Genomic DNA, 16,332 nt, shown 5'->3' with positions numbered 1-16,332 from the left:
TATCTCCCTTAGAAATTTTGCACTGGATAGTTAGCATATCTGTAGATAATACTCATGCTATTCATATAAATGACCTTTTTTGAATTATACTGAGCTCTTTGCCTCAATAATATCTTGTAATTTTACCTTGTATTTTCCCCTCACAGTATTTCTCTGTCCTTCTCTCCCACATATTGGCAATAGTCTCAGAGGGAAGCAACATTTGTGTGTGTGTGTGTGCTTTAGCTATTTAGTGTCTTAGTTCGTATTTGCTAATTTGAGCCATTTTTGCAGTGCTCAGACAATAATGCAACCGTATCACGGCATTTTTGACAACATCATTGACCTCCGTTGGCTGCGTTTTCACAACACTTGAATGCATTAATATTGCTGTCTGTAGCATTTTAATATAATTAGAACAGTGGCTGTAATCATTGGGGAAAAGCATTTACCCCCTCCTGCGTTGAACTGCAGCACCTCTGGTTTTCATTTGCCTGGGAAATCACTGTAGCAGGGAATGAGAGGTGAGGGCAGGGCTCTCTTGTCCTAGTGCTTGGAGATTCAGATTCAGTCCAAAGGGAGGAGGTAGGGAGGAACTGAACTCCATGAAATCACTAAGGTCACTGAAACAATCTCTGCTGTCTGTGTTCAGGAAATGAGATGCTAATCTTTTCCCAGGGCTGCTTTGCATAAGGTCCATTCCAGAGAGCTGTGTTTATTTTAATTTCTCTAATTACTGGCAGTATGCTGATTATGCTGCTGTAGATTTGCTACAGTAATGGGATCAAAAATGTACATGAGTCCACCATGGAAATTAACAAGGAGATAGAAATTGGGAGGTGGGGGAGATTTAATTCGCCCTCCAGTGCTGCAGAGTTCCTGCTTCCTTGTTGCAGGGCCTAATCTTCCTCCCTGCATGTAGTCAGAGAACATGGTCTATGAGCCTGATTCAAAGCCCATTGAAGTCAATGGATGTTATTCTGTTGACTTCAGTGGACATGGAATCAAACCCCATGTGCAGGGGCAGGGCTTGGAAAATGTTACCCAATCCTACACTTGCTCACCAGGCTAAAATCCACTGGTCCCCTAGAGCCATGCCCGCTCCTGCACAGTCTCCCCCTACTCAGGTAATCTCTGCTGCTTGGGCCCAGTGTCCCTGGTCTCTTGCTGGCTGAACTCTGTCTTCAATTAATGCCACTCTCCATGCAGAAATCTATCAGGTCGTGCTGCACCACACACAAAAGAGGTCAATGAATGCGGGATATGCTCCACCGTCAACAAATAACCTATTTATACTGTTCACTTTACTAATCCTCGGCCGGGTTGCCAGTGTAGCATTGGTGAGGCTTCACCGCATGCAGCATCCTCTGCTGGGCTTGGTTGCTCCCCGCACTTCCTTCCCAGGTGGTAGCATCTCCCCTCACTCAGTGCCTCCTGTTCTGTGGGATGGATGTGATGGCCTCCCAGTGCATGTACTCCTCCCAGCAGCCACCCAAGCAACAACTGCCATTCCCACCCCCAAGAGAACTCTACACCTTTCCCCTAAGCTTTGGCTGCTGACAGAGGTGGCAGCACTGGTTGTCTCTTCAGACTCAGGCAGACATCACTACGTTGGTTCCAGTCAGTTTGTACTTGGAACATTTACTTTTGCTACCATGTATTTTTCTTTTTTAAATGAAAGCTTGGATTCTGCAGAAGCTGATGGCATTCACCTGGGAATAGGGTTGCTAGATGTCCGGTTTTCAACTGGAACACTGGGTCTAAAAGGGACTTTGGCGACTCCGGTCAGCACTGCCGTTAAAAGTCCAGTCAGTGGCACAGCGGGGCTGAGGCAGGCTCTCTGCCAGCTATGGCTCCACATGGCTCCCAGAAGTAGCAGCATGTGCCTCCTCTGGCTCCTACATGTAGGGGCAGCCAGGAGGCTCTGCACGCTGCCCCTACCCCAAGCCCTGGTTCTGAAGCTCCCATTGGCTGGGAACCACCTGTGGACAGGGCAGTGCACAGAGCCGCCTGGCCACGCCTCCACATAGGAGCTGGACTGGGGACATGCTGCTGCCTCCGGGAGCTGCTTGAGGTAAGCGCTGCCTGGAGCCTGCATCCAGATCCCCTTCCGCATCCCAAACCCCTGCCCCAGCCCTGATTCCCATATACCCTCCAAACCCCTCAATCCCAGCCTGGAGCACCATCCTGAACTCCAAACCCCTCATCCCCAGCCCCACCCCAGAGCCTGCACCCCCAGCCAGAGCTCTTAACCCCCCAACTCCTGCACCCCAACCCCGTGCCCCAGCCCAGAGCCCCTCCTGCACCCTGAACTCCTCATCCCCGGCCCCACCCCAGAGCTGGCACCCCAAGCCCCTTAGCCAGCCTGATGAAAATGAGCAAGTGAGTGAGGGTGGGGAGATGGAGTGAGCAGGGGTGGGGGCTCAGAGAAGTGGGGGCAGGTGGTGAGGCAAAGGTGTTCGGTTTCATGCGAGTAGAAAGTTGGCAACCCTACCTGGGAAAGATTCCTGCTCGCCCCAATTGAGGGGATTTCTCAGTTGCAGGACAGAGGTACTTTCCTTCCTCACAACCTAAGAGCCGAGCTGGAACACCTGTGTAGCCTCGCTCCAGGACGGCACTGCAGCCACACAACTAAGCATTCCATGCCCATGGAGTGAGGTCAGTGGTGACAGAGTGAGAGTCCAGGAGTCTGAAGTCCTGTTCTTCACAGGGCAGTGACAGCAAATGTCCCTTGTAGGTAGTTCACACCTTCTGTTTCTCCTTATTGGCCTCCCAGTGATAGCTATCTAAGTCCATATTACTGTGTCTCCACCTACTGGTGAAATAAGCTCATCAGGAAAGAAGAAGAAAGATTTTACCCCTTTGAAAGTCTAGATCAGTGGTTCTCAACCCCCAGCCTGTGGGCCACTTGTGTTCCAATCAGCACACAGCTGCAGTCCATGTGACATCCTCAGGGCCATACAGATAGTCTATAAACTGTGTGGATGCAGCACACATACCACAGAGAGCTGCATATGCATCCTGCAATGGTAAATAGGTTGAGAACCACTGGTCTAACAGGAAGAGCAGGGAGGCAGGCACGGAGGGTGACATGGAGATCAGCAAACTGGATGGCAAGCAGACACAGTACTCTCTCACTTATTCAAATGGCCTGGGGGACATCCAAAATTTTTGGAGTAGCAGGTATTCAGTAAAATGGAAGTTCTATTTGAGGTGAAGTTTTGATACTTCATACTTTGCTAAAGGATAAAAATAAACAACTTTAAGTTTATTAAAACACCAAAATTGTGTAAAAACCACTGTGAAAATAATTTTTCTGAATTATTAATTACTTTATTTACCGCTATCCAAATGGCATGCCATTGATTAGTGCTAACAGGTGCTAAGAGGCTAACTGAGGAGTTATAAGTGGATGATTAAGTGACATATAGCTACATGAGGGACACACTGTAGATCTGGATAATTAGAATTTTCAGGTAAAGGGAATTAGGATAACTGGAATTATACTTCCACTGCTGGGAGCTAAGCCCTGGCACTGTGTGATATTGTTACATGTCGAAGAGTAGTGGCCTTTTACGCAATGACTGAGATTTGGATACAGGCCTTTAAAATATCCTTCTAGGGCTGCTGAGCCAAGTCAGCCATCTTGCTATCCTGAAAGCTTCTGGGCAGGTCATGTGTGGCTTTGTCTCAGCAATTTAAAAATAGTCCGTTGCAAAATGCCATATTTCCATCTTCTTCAGATTGTCCTATGATTGAGGCTACTTTTGCATTTGCGTACTAGATTTTCTTCGGTGAGTGTTTCGCTTCTGCAAAAATACATATCTACTTTTGTGCATGCAGCTTGTGGTGGACTTGGTGTGTAGGGACAAAAATAGGACTGTTAGACTTTTACATTTCCTTGTGGGAACTGGAAGTTGGAGAGCATTACAGGCTAGGGCTGTGACTTCTGGGGCTACGGGGGCCTAATGTAAGGAGTTTTGAACCTTGCGAAAAGCTGTTATTTGCAATTCCACCAAATTTCAGATTTTTTGTTAAGTGTACAAAGTGTACTTGAATTTTGCTCCCCTCCCCACCCAAACCTGACCTCCTCTTCTCCCCCCAGCTCCTATGATGTATCCTGTGGTCTTCCCCTCCATATTCCTGACTAAAACTTTCAAACAACCCACGGTAGATTCCGTCAACAGAGGATTTTCCAAGATTTTCAGGCTCAGCTCAGTGCATGCTGTGACATTACTTTGGGAGTTTAGTCAGTGATGTGTGAATGCTTGTGCAGCACAGATGTGATCGATAAAGCTTGTAGTTATCTCACTTATTGCTTTGATTTAAGGAGGTTCCAGTAACTGGGCACCAAATGTTGCCTGGATTCTGTCCTAGGTTCTGATTCCGGGAATCTCTTAAACACATGGTTAAATCCATCCCTACCTAGTAGAGCACTTAAACATGTGCACAAGTTTAAATCTAGTGGGCCTTCACCATCTGCTTAAGGGCTGTCCTGAATAGAGATGTATCCCTGATATTTGGTTGGATGTCCAAATACTGCTGGGTTCCCTCTCCTAACAGACAGGGGGACAGTGGAATAAACCCCAGAGATAGGGTATCCCTGAAGGGTCTTATTTAAAGATTTAATTTATTTTAATCGGCATGAGGTTTCCCTGGAAACTTTCCTAGCTCACTGTGAGCTGAAGGGAAGCCTTCCAAAAGCCAAGACAGCAGGAATTGTGCCAACCTGTGCATCCTCCTCATGAGTTTATGGCTGCAGGCAAAATATTATGGAACTGTGATTTCGAAATTGTTTGTAGATTGCAATTATTTAAGGCTGATCATTTTGTCACTTGTGGGATTCAGTATTCCCAGTCTATCACAGAAGCTTGTGAATCTGGAATGTAATAGCACTTTGGTCTTTTATAGCACTCTTCACTAGCAATCTTCCCTTACAAACATTAATTAACGGAGCTGCACAGAATCGATGGAATTTGCCCAAGTTCATGCAGCAAGTCAGTGGCATAACTGGGGCCACGTCCAGACTACCCGCCGTATCGGCGGGTTAAAATCGATTGCTCGGGGATCGATATATCGCGTCTAATCTAGATGCGATATATCGATCCCCGAGCGCGCTTATATCGATTCTGGAACTCCATCAACCCCAATGGAGCTCCGGAATCGACACAGAGAGCCGCGAACATCGATCCCGCACGGTGTGGACGGGTGAGTAATCCGATCTTAGATATTCGACTTCAGCTGCGTTATTCACGTAGCTGAAGTTGCGTATCTAAGATCGATTTCCCCCCCCTAGTGTGGACCAGCCCTGGGTAACAGAACCATGCATTCTGATTCCCAATCTGGTCCTCTAACCACTACCTCATAGCCCCACCCGCTATAGACTTTGCTGCAAAGGGCAATACGAAACTAACTGATGACAAAACTATTTATTTCCCCCTGACTATAGCATCTGCCCCTTTTAAACCATTACAGACCAGCTCTTCAGTTGGTGTAAATCGTTGTAACTCCATTGACTTGAGGAGCTACACCAATTTATACCAGCTGAGAATCTGGCTGCATAACCTTAAAATGATGATACCTACCTAATTTCCATAGTTTGTTTTATTTAATAGATCCCATAGAGGAAAGTTAAGTAATTTTGGAGATGTGAAGATTTCAAATGCATCCTAAAATGGAATGGGTTTAACAAACACATCCTGAAAGTGTGGGTCTAAAACCGATTCAGCAATCAAATATGACCCTTTGCATTCACATTTTTATTTAACCAGAATGTTGTGTAGCAGCTGAAGCACAGGATTAGGGTAGGTCACAGAACTAGAACGATACTTGTTCCTTTCCCACTCTGTTGCTGACTCGCTCTATGAACCTGGCCAAGTCGCTTATAGCCTCACTTTCAAAGGAGCTGAGCAACTCTACCTGCTGCTGACTTGCTCGGCACCTTTGGAAATCTGTCTAGTAGTAACTATGCAGTGTTTAGGGAGGGCTGTATTTTCAGGATGCCTTTGTTAAGTCTGTTCCACTTTAGGATGCACTTGCTGTTCTTTTTTTTTTTTAAGGCATCTTAGCTCTGAAATTGCTTAGCTGATTTGAGCCTTAGTCTTTCTGTAACTCAGGATACCCATCTGTAAAATGGATTTACCTAGTATCTTCAAAGTCTCTTTGATCTTTAGCTTAAGGGTGTTGTAGCAGAGCATAGTACTGCTATAGGAGGAGATTTTCAAAGCCACAAATGAGAGCTGGGAGCCTACCTCCCACCTGAGCATTTGAAAATCTCCCCTGCAATTATGGCTGTTTCACAATCTGCTATTGTAGTCTGAGCTGTAATGGAAATATTGACTGTGACAAAATGATCAAGCATATATATATTTTTTTCATAACAATTTTGGTATCTTTTCTATCTACCTGTGCAGGGATAGGCATCATTTTGGCCCTATTTCAGCAGGGTTCCTCTCTTTTATAAATATCTTTTTGCATGAACAAAATGTCAATCGGTAATGCAGTTCACAACCGTGGCAGGGAATGCTAGGAAGTGGTTGGTCTCATTGTCTACCAACTGTCCATTTGTTATGCATGCGCCAACTTTGAGAGGGAGCAAAGTGCCAGTGAAAGTGCAGAACTGCTCTGGAGTGCTACGGCGGGGACCTCATTGGAATGTGAAGCACTGAATCAGCCATCTGTGGTTGGCATGAATACCAAAGCTGAACAGTCAAACTCCATGTCCAGCTTTGTCCACCAGCTTTTTTGCCATGTCAGATATCCCCAGGGAAGACTCTCTCAGGTTTTTAACTAAAAATCTGGTGTGAATTTAATGTTGATAAAAGGTGCTGTAATGAAAGCCCTGGAGACAGTACTTCTCCACAGAACAGAGATAAGCCTGGGTTTTTTTCAGTAGAACCTTCTCAGCATTGCTCTGCCAATATGCCTAAATCCAGAAGAGAAAATACATTGCTATAGGGGTCATTCATTCTCTGTGTACACTTGGTCCTTGGCCTGTCTGCTGAGCCCACCAGCAAAGATGCTAAAGAATGTTAATTGTAATGGTGGTTTTTAGAATGTTGATTTTTGTTTATGGGGAATCTGGACTGAGACTAACAATGCATTTCATGTGAACCACTGAGCAGCTAACTGATCTAGGTCAGATTGCCCTGGACTTGGTTTGAAGCCATGGCTAGAAGGTGAAAGGCCCTACTCTCAATTCTCTTTGTTATCTAGTGCCCCTTGGAATTTTCTCCTTTTATTATTTTAATTTCTATTTGAATCATGTTGTCAGGAATAAGAAGAACTCTCACATTCCATTGAGATTAATTATAGTGCCAGCGTTCCGAACGTTCCACAGATGAGTGTAAGACTGTCATTCTGGTTCCATAGCATGCTATTGTTTGTAAAGGAAATAACTTTATTTTTCTTGCCGGTAAGTTTGTCCTTTTCCATTAGACAGACACTGTGGTAAGGGAGGGGCTCGGTGGTGATAGCTTTTACTGCATCCCTACTGAAATGAGCGCGCATAGCTTCTTTTGTTCACATCCATGCTAGTTGTACTACCATCATCAAACTTGTCAGCACTCAGCGCAGCGCTGGGAAATAGCACGTTGAACCGGCAGGGAAGTGTTCAGCAATGATTTCTGTGCTCCTGCAAATATTGTGGCTTAGTTTATTTACAAAGGATATAATTTGAGTTGTGATTACAGTACATGTTTAGAATATGGAGGAATTTTCCCACCAGATCAGATCAAGTTTTGATCTTAGGTTTCTGGACAAACTTGTTAGGGAACAAAACCGAACGAACAGAAGATTGTGGAACTTACATGACTTTTGCAGATCATCCCTCTGATAACTCTGCTTGTATGTTATATCCCTTTCTTCTGCTCAGTGTCTATCTTCTCTGTTTTTAGACCTGATCTTGCTGTGTGATCCACATAGGCAGACTGCTCTGTCTGCATGGATTTTAAGGGGGCTCTGTGCAGGCACTACAGTCTACCTGCATGAATCGCAATGCAGGACATGCTGTTCAGCACAGGGCCATATCTTACTCTGTGTGTGTGTGTGTGTGTGTGTGTGTGTGTGTGTGTGTGTGTGTGTGTGTGTGTGTGTGTAAGAAAGTGGAAATGGCTCCTTTTATTATACGGATTTCTTTTTTGTTTAGAAAAATGACTGCAGTCCTCTGAAGTAAATGCGGAAGTGAACAGCAATATAATATGGTTCTCTATAGCAATGTAAATACTACAACATATCAACTAATTTCTCAATTTTGGTAAAATGTTCTGAAGATTTAAAGTGCTAAATATTTAATAATTATGCCCAGAGCACTGCAGTATGCTGTTATGAGATGTAGTGCTTTGAGCATTTACTTTAGAACAGCACACACATATATATACACACATGCACATATACACCCTGCTATCAGATTTACATTGACTTGAAAATCCTCCCCATCTCTCCACCTCTATGTCATTTCCCCCTTCCTCCTTCAGAAAACTTCTGAGAAAACCCAGAGAAACTTATTGGGTCTTAGCAAGATGAAAATCATCACCTTGAAAACTCTCTCTAGTCCCTGGCTGCAATTTGCAAGCTTGGAACTTCCAGGGATTTGAATGTCACGCCTGCAGAGCTATAGAGCAAGTGGACAAACTACACTCTTTGTGGTTCCCTAGTCAGTCGGGTGCATAATAAATGCTATTCGCCCCCACTACTCATACACACTTCCTTCCTTCCACCCACTTCCCCCTCCAGTCCCCTGTTTTAGTTTCACACCTCTGTTCCAAAGTTCACATTGTCCTCTCTCTCTCTCTCTCTCGCCTTCTTATTTTTAATAGCAGGAAAGAATTTCCTACACACCTCCAGCGAGCCCAGTAGTGAATTACCCTTCCTCATCACCACTACATGTCCCAGTGCCTCGAGCGATCAGGATGGAGGAAGACGCGATCAGACTGCCAGCACACCTGCGTGAGTGTTTGAGTGGTGGCTCACCTCTTGGATTGAGGAGGGAGGAAGTGGTTATTCTGTAGAATGGGATGGGGGAACTCCGTGGTTAGACTTTGAGAAAGCACTAGCTGTTTATCTTTTAAAAACACTTTTTTTTTTGAACGAAGGAAATCGCTCAGAAACACAGCGAAAACGTGTTTTTCCCCACAGGATACGTTCATTTCACGTGGCAGGAAAAATGCAGAGGACTGAATTCAGCCATGACTTTCACTTCAGTAGAGTTACACCAGGGATAAATTTGACTCAGCAAGGTCACCTTGGGTGGGATGACTATCTCAGGGTTGGATCACTTGGTGATGTACTTTGGCTCTATGTCAATATTTCTGGCCCGTGAGTGTTTTTGCACTAATGATGGTCCTCAGAGGTTTACTGGTCACAATCAGGCTCTTCACTGCAGAGTGTGAACACCTGCAGCTGTAAAGCCGGAGGAGTGAGGCTACCACGGTGCTCACCAGGGTGCTGCTACGTCCACAAAAAGAAGCTAGCATTAGGACCAAAATGAGTTGATGATGGGGCCAGAGCCTCATCTCATTGAGGTAACTTGCTGGTTGCAGGGCAGGGCAATGAGAGGTGAAAGAGTGAAAAAGGAGCCAGTGGAATTTTTCTTGTTTACACATGGTTATTAATTTGTTAAACACCATGTCCCCACGTGCTTCGGCAAGACAGATAGTAACACTGTACTATAGTTGCCACTGGATTGATGTGGTGTGGGAATGACAAATGGAATTGAGATTTTTGGAGGGGAGGTAGTCCATGAGACAGTTTTTTTCTTAAAACATGTCCCCATTATCTTAAATGCCTGCCCTAAATTATCCTTCAGGCACACTCCTTTCCTCATCCAGAGACAGAACCCAGTCTTTCAGTGCTTCTAGGGTCCTGGTCTTCCTCCCTCTTTGTCCCATGTTCACTCCAGGTATTAAGTCCTAAACTTGCCCTTAATTCACATCACCTATTCCTACTGCATCTACAATAGCCATGAGTTTTTGCCTGTTGCTTCTTCCTGTGCTGCCATTCAACCCGGGTGATACCGTGTGATTAGCTTGCTGAAAAGAATGTGTAAACTGTCACTCAAATTCACTCCCATTCGACCAGCCGGCATGAAGATTTTCTTCTGCTAGGAAACTTTTGATCCAACTTTGATAGGAAAGTGTGTTTGAAATCCACAGGGTATCCCCGCCATTAGTACCTCACATTTCTATACCGGTCTGATTTGTTGTGGTGAAAAATCATTACAGATTATTCAATACATTTATTTGGAAGATTCTTCTACCATATCACTCTGTCATATAGATTGACAACTCCATGGATTCAGGGAACACATAGTCTTCCTTGTTCACCACATTGGAGACCAGAGTTTTGACTCTCAACAAATAGTTATTATTGGTTTATGTACTATATTGCTGAAATTCCTTGATTTTTGGAGATGAATATTAAGACCACAAGGGACCATTATAAACATCTAGACTAACCTCCAGCGTAACTTAGACCACAGAATGTCACTTCATGATTTCTGCAGCTAGCCCATAATTTTTATTTGAGCATAGCACATCTTTTAGAAAGACATCCAGTTTTGATTTAAAGACTTTAAGTGTTGGAGAATCCACCATATTGCTAGGTAAATTGTTCCAGTGACTAATTACTCTCACTGTTAAAAATGTGTGCCCTATTTCTAGTCTGAATTTGTATAGCTTCTACATCCAACTATTGAATCTCATAATACCATTTTCCTTCTAGATATTATCAAAAGTCTCTTCTCCATATAGGAAGTTTTTATATTTTATATATATATAAACTGAGCTTTGGAACTCTGTCACTAGAATGCCTGGTTTGCAGACTTCAGATTATTCTTGTACCTCTTTTCTGAAACCTTTCCATGTTTTTTAACATCCTTTTTAAAGTGGGAACACCAGAACTGGACACGGTATTCCAGCAATGGTCTTGATAGTGCTTTATACAGAGAGAACTAATCTTTCTGGACCTTGGGTAATAAGATTTAAATGGGATGTGGGACTGTAACGAGGTCTAGACTCACCAGTGCAGCGCCTCCTGCTGGTCCTCTTGGGAATTAGCTTTTTTCCAGCATACAGAGCACCCTCTTCAGGCCAGTGTCTCACCTGCTGCTGGTCCTGTGTCCCTCCCAGATTCCAGTGCCCCTTTACCTCAGGGCTCTGCCCTAGCAGTACCCCCACTCTCTGGGTCCACACTCTGGGTCTTCTCTCCCAGGGGAACCCCCAACTTTCTAAACCCACCTTGCCTCAGTGGCTACTGCCAGTCATCATCTAGCCCCGCTCACTAGGGTAAACTGCAGTCTGTCATGGCCCTCATCATTGCCAAGGAGGTTGGACCAGCTGCCTCTGCCTCTTCCCAGGCTGCACCTCTGTAGCCACAGTACCTTTGATAGGCCTTCAACAAGGCCTGCAGCCTGGGGGTTTACCAGGTAGGAACTCCTCAGCTCCCCTTTGCCTCTGCTCTGCTTCAGTTACCTTGCTCCCAGGCAGCTAGCCCTTTTTACTCCGGGCTAGAGTGAGACTCCTTTAGCACCTGGCCCCCAGCCCTCTTATCAGGGACAGCTGGGTCCTAATTAAGCTGGCCACACCTGTGGTCAGCTGCTTTCACTCCTTTTCCCAGCCACAGCCCTCTGTAGGACTGCTTTCAGCCCTTGTTCTGCGGGAGTGGGGCAGCTGCCCCACTACAGAGACTAAGGGTTAATAATTCCTGCTGGCTCCTCTTCTATTAACTAAAGATAGATCCAAATATTGTATCTTAGATCCAAAGCTGGACTTTCCTCAAAACTTAGGTACAGTAGTTTGAATTGGTCATTTAATTCAGTCCATAATAGAAATAGGGGCTAGTAGTGACATTCAGATCCAGATCATGGTTTGGGTCTATCTTTGCTTTTAATCTTTAGCGCCTGGCTGAGATTCAATAGCTGATGATCTTTCCCAAACCCACTCCCCCTTCATACAGTTATTTCTGAAGGCAACAGGGAGATCTGGTACAGTTCTCACGTCACAGCCACTGAACAGAACTATTCCCATAGCATAGTCTAATGACTTAGCAAAACGCAGTTAGAGCCCTGTTCTAGCCATAACAGACAAATTAATAGGGCTATTTTCTGCTTTCATTTACACTCCTAGCAAACCAGTGGGGTTCAATAGTGTAGCATGGGTATTACTATGAGCATAATTTGCCCTAGGGATTGGTTTTGCCTTCTTGCTGCACTGGAATAGGCTCAAATATATTCTGCAATTGAAGGGAGAAGCTGGAACTGGAAAGGAATGTCCTTGATTAATATGAAATGGGCTCCCTGGATTTAGACAGAGTGTTTTATGCCTTTCTATAATAATGCCTCTATTTTAATTGTTAAGAGTACTCTTAAGGCAGTAACAGCCAATAGCACCAGGACAATTAAGACAGTAATTTCCTCCAACGTTGTAAATTAGGCCACGTCCAGACTAGGAATTAAAATCGATTTTAGATACGCAACTTCAGCTACGAGAATAACGTAGCTGAAGTCGAATTTCTAAAATCGAGGTACTCACCAGTCTGGACGGGGCTCCATCGATGTCCGCGGCTCTCCGTGTCGATTCCGGAACTCCGTTCGGATTGATGGAGTTCCGGAATCGATGTAAGCGCGCTCGGGGATCGATACACCGCGTCCAGACTAGACGCGATATATCGATCCCCGAGCAATCGATTTTAACCCGCCGATGCCGCGGGTTAGTCTGGACGAGGGCTCAGTCCCAAGTGTTTGGTGAGCAAATGGGCTTCAGACAGGCGACAGGGAGAGGATTTGCTCCAGGAACTGAAGTAAGGGGAGTAGGAGTGGGGAAGGGGAAGGAGTGGAGTGCAACTTCCTCTCTGCTACAAGTATAGAGAGAGCTCCCTCGCCTCTGTGTTTGGTGCTGTTGAAAATCTAGGGAGAGTCCCCTCTGCCCTGGCTGGTGTGAAGAGCTCTCCCTGTCATTTCAATCTACTGTAAACCCTGATTTGCTCTCCCTCTCTGACCATTTACCCCCATCCCAATAATATGGAAGTACTATGTACTAAAACTCAATTTTGTACTGTGAGGGGCCAAAATCCTTTCTCCAAAAAACACATTCTTCCCTACAAGACTTTTGTCCTAGGCATCCAAACATATCCCTGCCATCTAATACTCATAATATTCCCCCTAACTTCTGCCTTTCTGTTGCCAGCTGCTATTATGGCATTGCCGGCCACCCATCAGCAAGGAGGGTGGAAGTCCTGGTATCCCCTACAACTAGAATTAATGTCATGCCAGGGCTCAAGCTACTGGTAGACCCAGAGAATGGTGTATTTGCCAGTTTCACCTGTGTCCTCACCATCTTTTGGCAGATCGAACATACCACTGTGACAGATGTGACACTATTCTGGACAAACCTTATTGAAAAAGCTGATGTATCATTGTTGGCCAGGGATTGTATGTAATCCCTTGCAGGAGGAGGGACCACAGCTCTCCAGGAACTAAGAACAGTGGCGGGTGGTTGGTCAGATTCACTCAGGTTGTAACACCTCCAGAGAGCTACCGGCGCCTGGAGAGAGGCTCAGATATACTGGTTCATACTGGATCCTCCAAGGACCAGCAAACAAGGAAATAAATTTTGGTTAAATAGCCTGAAATAAAACTGATGTGGGGCCTTCTTTTTGATCCTGCAAACGGGCAGGGCCTTCTGGCTAACAGGCAGGGCCGGCGCTTGCATTTAGGCGGCTTAGGCAATCGCCTAGGGCGCCAGCATTATTAGGGGGCGGCATTTTGCCGGAGGGGGTGGCAGGAGGCTCCGGTGGAGCTGCCGCAGTCGTGCCTGTGGAGGGTCCGCTGGTTCGCGGCTCCGGTGGAGCTGCCGCAGTCGTGCGTGCGGACGGTCGGTTGCTAGCGCAGCTGCAGTGGACCTCCAGCAGGCACGAGTGTGGCAGCTCCACTGGAGCCACGGGAGCAGCCGACCATCCGCAGGCACAACTGCGGAGCCGGGGGACGAGCGCGTGGGGTGGCGAAATGGCCGTGCTCCTAGGGTGCTCAAACCCCCAGCGCTGGTCCTGCCAACAGGGCCCCAGTCCTTAGGGAAGGGTTGGAAGGATTTGGCCTACCGAGGCCCCATAAGGCTGAGGTGCTCGTTGTGAACTAATAGCTATAATGGAACTTACTGAAAAACCCTTTGATGGTGATAACCACCAAGAGCCCTTGTTGGAGTGAGGGGGGTGATCCCTGGTAAGTTTATTAGCACACATGTTGGTTCTTTTATTGTTTTTCAAATGTTTTCTCAGTAATGCTTCACCTTAAGAATAAAAGTGCTGGCTTAGAAAGATCCCTGTGGTAACCCACCTGTTTACCATCTCTGAGGAGAAAAGCAAAGCAGGCCTGCTTAGGCAGTCTGACTTTGCTGGGGAATTCACAGTATAGGCAGGGAACTGTGCAGCCTGGAAATTCCCTGGCCAGGAGTAAGACACCCTCAGCTGTCTCCACCCAACAGAGGTGACAGCTGAAGAGCTGGAAGCCTAGAGTGGGTGTCCTTGCTGGACCATGGAGGGAGAATACAGGTGCAATTACCCTGAAATATGACAGTCAACTCTGCAGTTTGTGTTTTCTCTATCAGCCTGCAGAACTGATGGAGAGAAAGGGTGGTCCAGTTGTGAGTGAGTGCTTTTGGGCTGTGGAAGACTTAGATTCAATTTCCTTCTCTGTCACAGACTCCTTGTGTGATGTTGGGCAAATCGCAGTCTCTGTGTACCTCAATTCCCCATCTGTAAAATGTGGCCAATAGCACTTCCCTACCTCACAGGGTGTTATGAGGATAAATACATTAAATACTCTGAAGCACTCAGATATTGTGGTAATGGGGGCCTAATAAGTACTTAGATAAATAGATATCCTGGAGGTACTTGCAAATCCCTTTTCTGCCCGAGGGATGTGACAAAAATCCAGTTTCTCTGCATTCTGTGTTTAAAAGGGCTCCCCTCCCTGTCTGGTACAATGCCATTTAGTGCTGTCTTCCTGCACTTTGGGTGATACCCTGTGGTGAGTGGTTCTTAGAACAGGACAAAGTGTAAAACAGAGTACTTAAGAGAAGAGACGGGTCAGAAAACCTTTCCCTTATGTATATCATTATGCACTGAAACATAGGCAAACATCTTTTAAAGGAGCTTTTCATTTTTTTTTTACCATGCAAGAATAAAATGGCTATTTTGCCTTCTTCTCCACATTGTCAGCAATGACTGCTGTGATGGAATGTTCTAAACCTGCCATCATTCTCTTTGTACCCCCTTTGGATACAGAGTTTCTACAGCACGAAGCACAGAAATATTGAAGCTATAGAAGGAAAGGAACTGTTAACATCTTCTAGCCCATCCCGTTTTTCCCTGTTGTACCTGCTCTACTACTTTCTGCAGTCTAGTTTTAATCTTCAAAGGGTTTTCCCTCCTTCCCTTAAGAGGCTATTTCAGAGGCTAATAGGTTACAATCTAACACAGGAGTCAGCAACCTCCGGCACGTGGCTCACCAGGGTAAGCACCCTGGCGAGCCAGGCCAGTTTGTTTATCTGCCGCGTTGGCAGATTCAGCCGATTGCAGCTCTCACTGGCCGTGGTTCACCGTCCCAGGCCAATGGGGGCAACTGGAAGCTCCACGGGCCGAGGGATGTGCTGGCCGCGGCTTCCCGCCTCCCCCATTGGCCTGGGATGGCGAACCGTGGCCAGTGGGAGCCGCGATTGGCCGAACCTGCCGACGTGGCAGAGAAACAAACTGGTCCAGCCCGCCAGGGTGCCAGAGGTTGCCGATCCCTGATCTAACAGGTCACACTGTTAAGAGGTTCCTCCTGACACTTCATAGTTGGACCCACCCTACACAGTTCTGCTCTGTGCTTCATGTTTATGTCTTTCATATGTTTGGAGATGATATGTCTCCCATCTAAGTCACAGTGAGGCAAACTGTACATATTTGTCTCTTTTGAAAGTCATGAATCAATCATTCATCCCCTCTGTTTGTTGTTGTCACTGTTCTTAGAACTCCCAACAACTTGTCTGGTATTGCGATGCTCAGAATTGAATACAATTCCAGGTGCTGTCATACCAAAACCAGGTAGAGAGGAACTCTGACATCCAGCTCCGTAATGCAAAGCATTCTCTTTTTTGGGGTGGTGGGAGAAGAGAGACTTTTAGAATAGTTGGGCTCTATTCATCAGAGCTGCCCAGTATCTGCAGTTCCAACATACTTCAAAAGCCGTTGCAGGTACTCTGCACTCTTCAGTTTCCAGCCCTTAGTGTTTTTTAGAGTCTGACTGGCTCTGATGAGCTTCAGTGCTTTTTAACAGTAGTAGTATTGTACAGCACTGAAATATGTCCATCTTCAGCCAGT

The 16,332-nt window shown here is 45.8% G+C and overlaps 1 protein-coding gene across 5 annotated transcripts in view; it reads left to right on the top strand.

Annotated features, from left to right (window-relative positions):
- Positions 1 to 16,332, top strand: part of ETV6 (ETS variant transcription factor 6) — a 180,627-nt gene that overhangs the window by 49,892 nt on the left and 114,403 nt on the right. For 3 of the 5 annotated variants that reach the window (XM_030539436.1, XM_030539443.1, XM_030539432.1), the window contains exon 2: positions 8,796 to 8,925. In XM_030539436.1, the coding sequence (XP_030395296.1) occupies positions 8,796 to 8,925 (130 nt within the window). Of the gene's footprint in view, positions 1 to 8,162; positions 8,196 to 8,795; positions 8,926 to 16,332 lie in introns of those variants that run through there. The other 2 variants (XM_030539448.1, XM_030539439.1) reach the window with 2 other exon arrangements.

Source organism: Gopherus evgoodei, chromosome 1, assembly GCF_007399415.2.
Source record: "Gopherus evgoodei ecotype Sinaloan lineage chromosome 1, rGopEvg1_v1.p, whole genome shotgun sequence".
Taxonomy (NCBI): domain Eukaryota; kingdom Metazoa; phylum Chordata; order Testudines; family Testudinidae; genus Gopherus; species Gopherus evgoodei.
The sequence above is the reverse complement of the archived record's forward strand: the minus strand, read 5'-3'. Positions and strand labels throughout refer to the sequence as shown.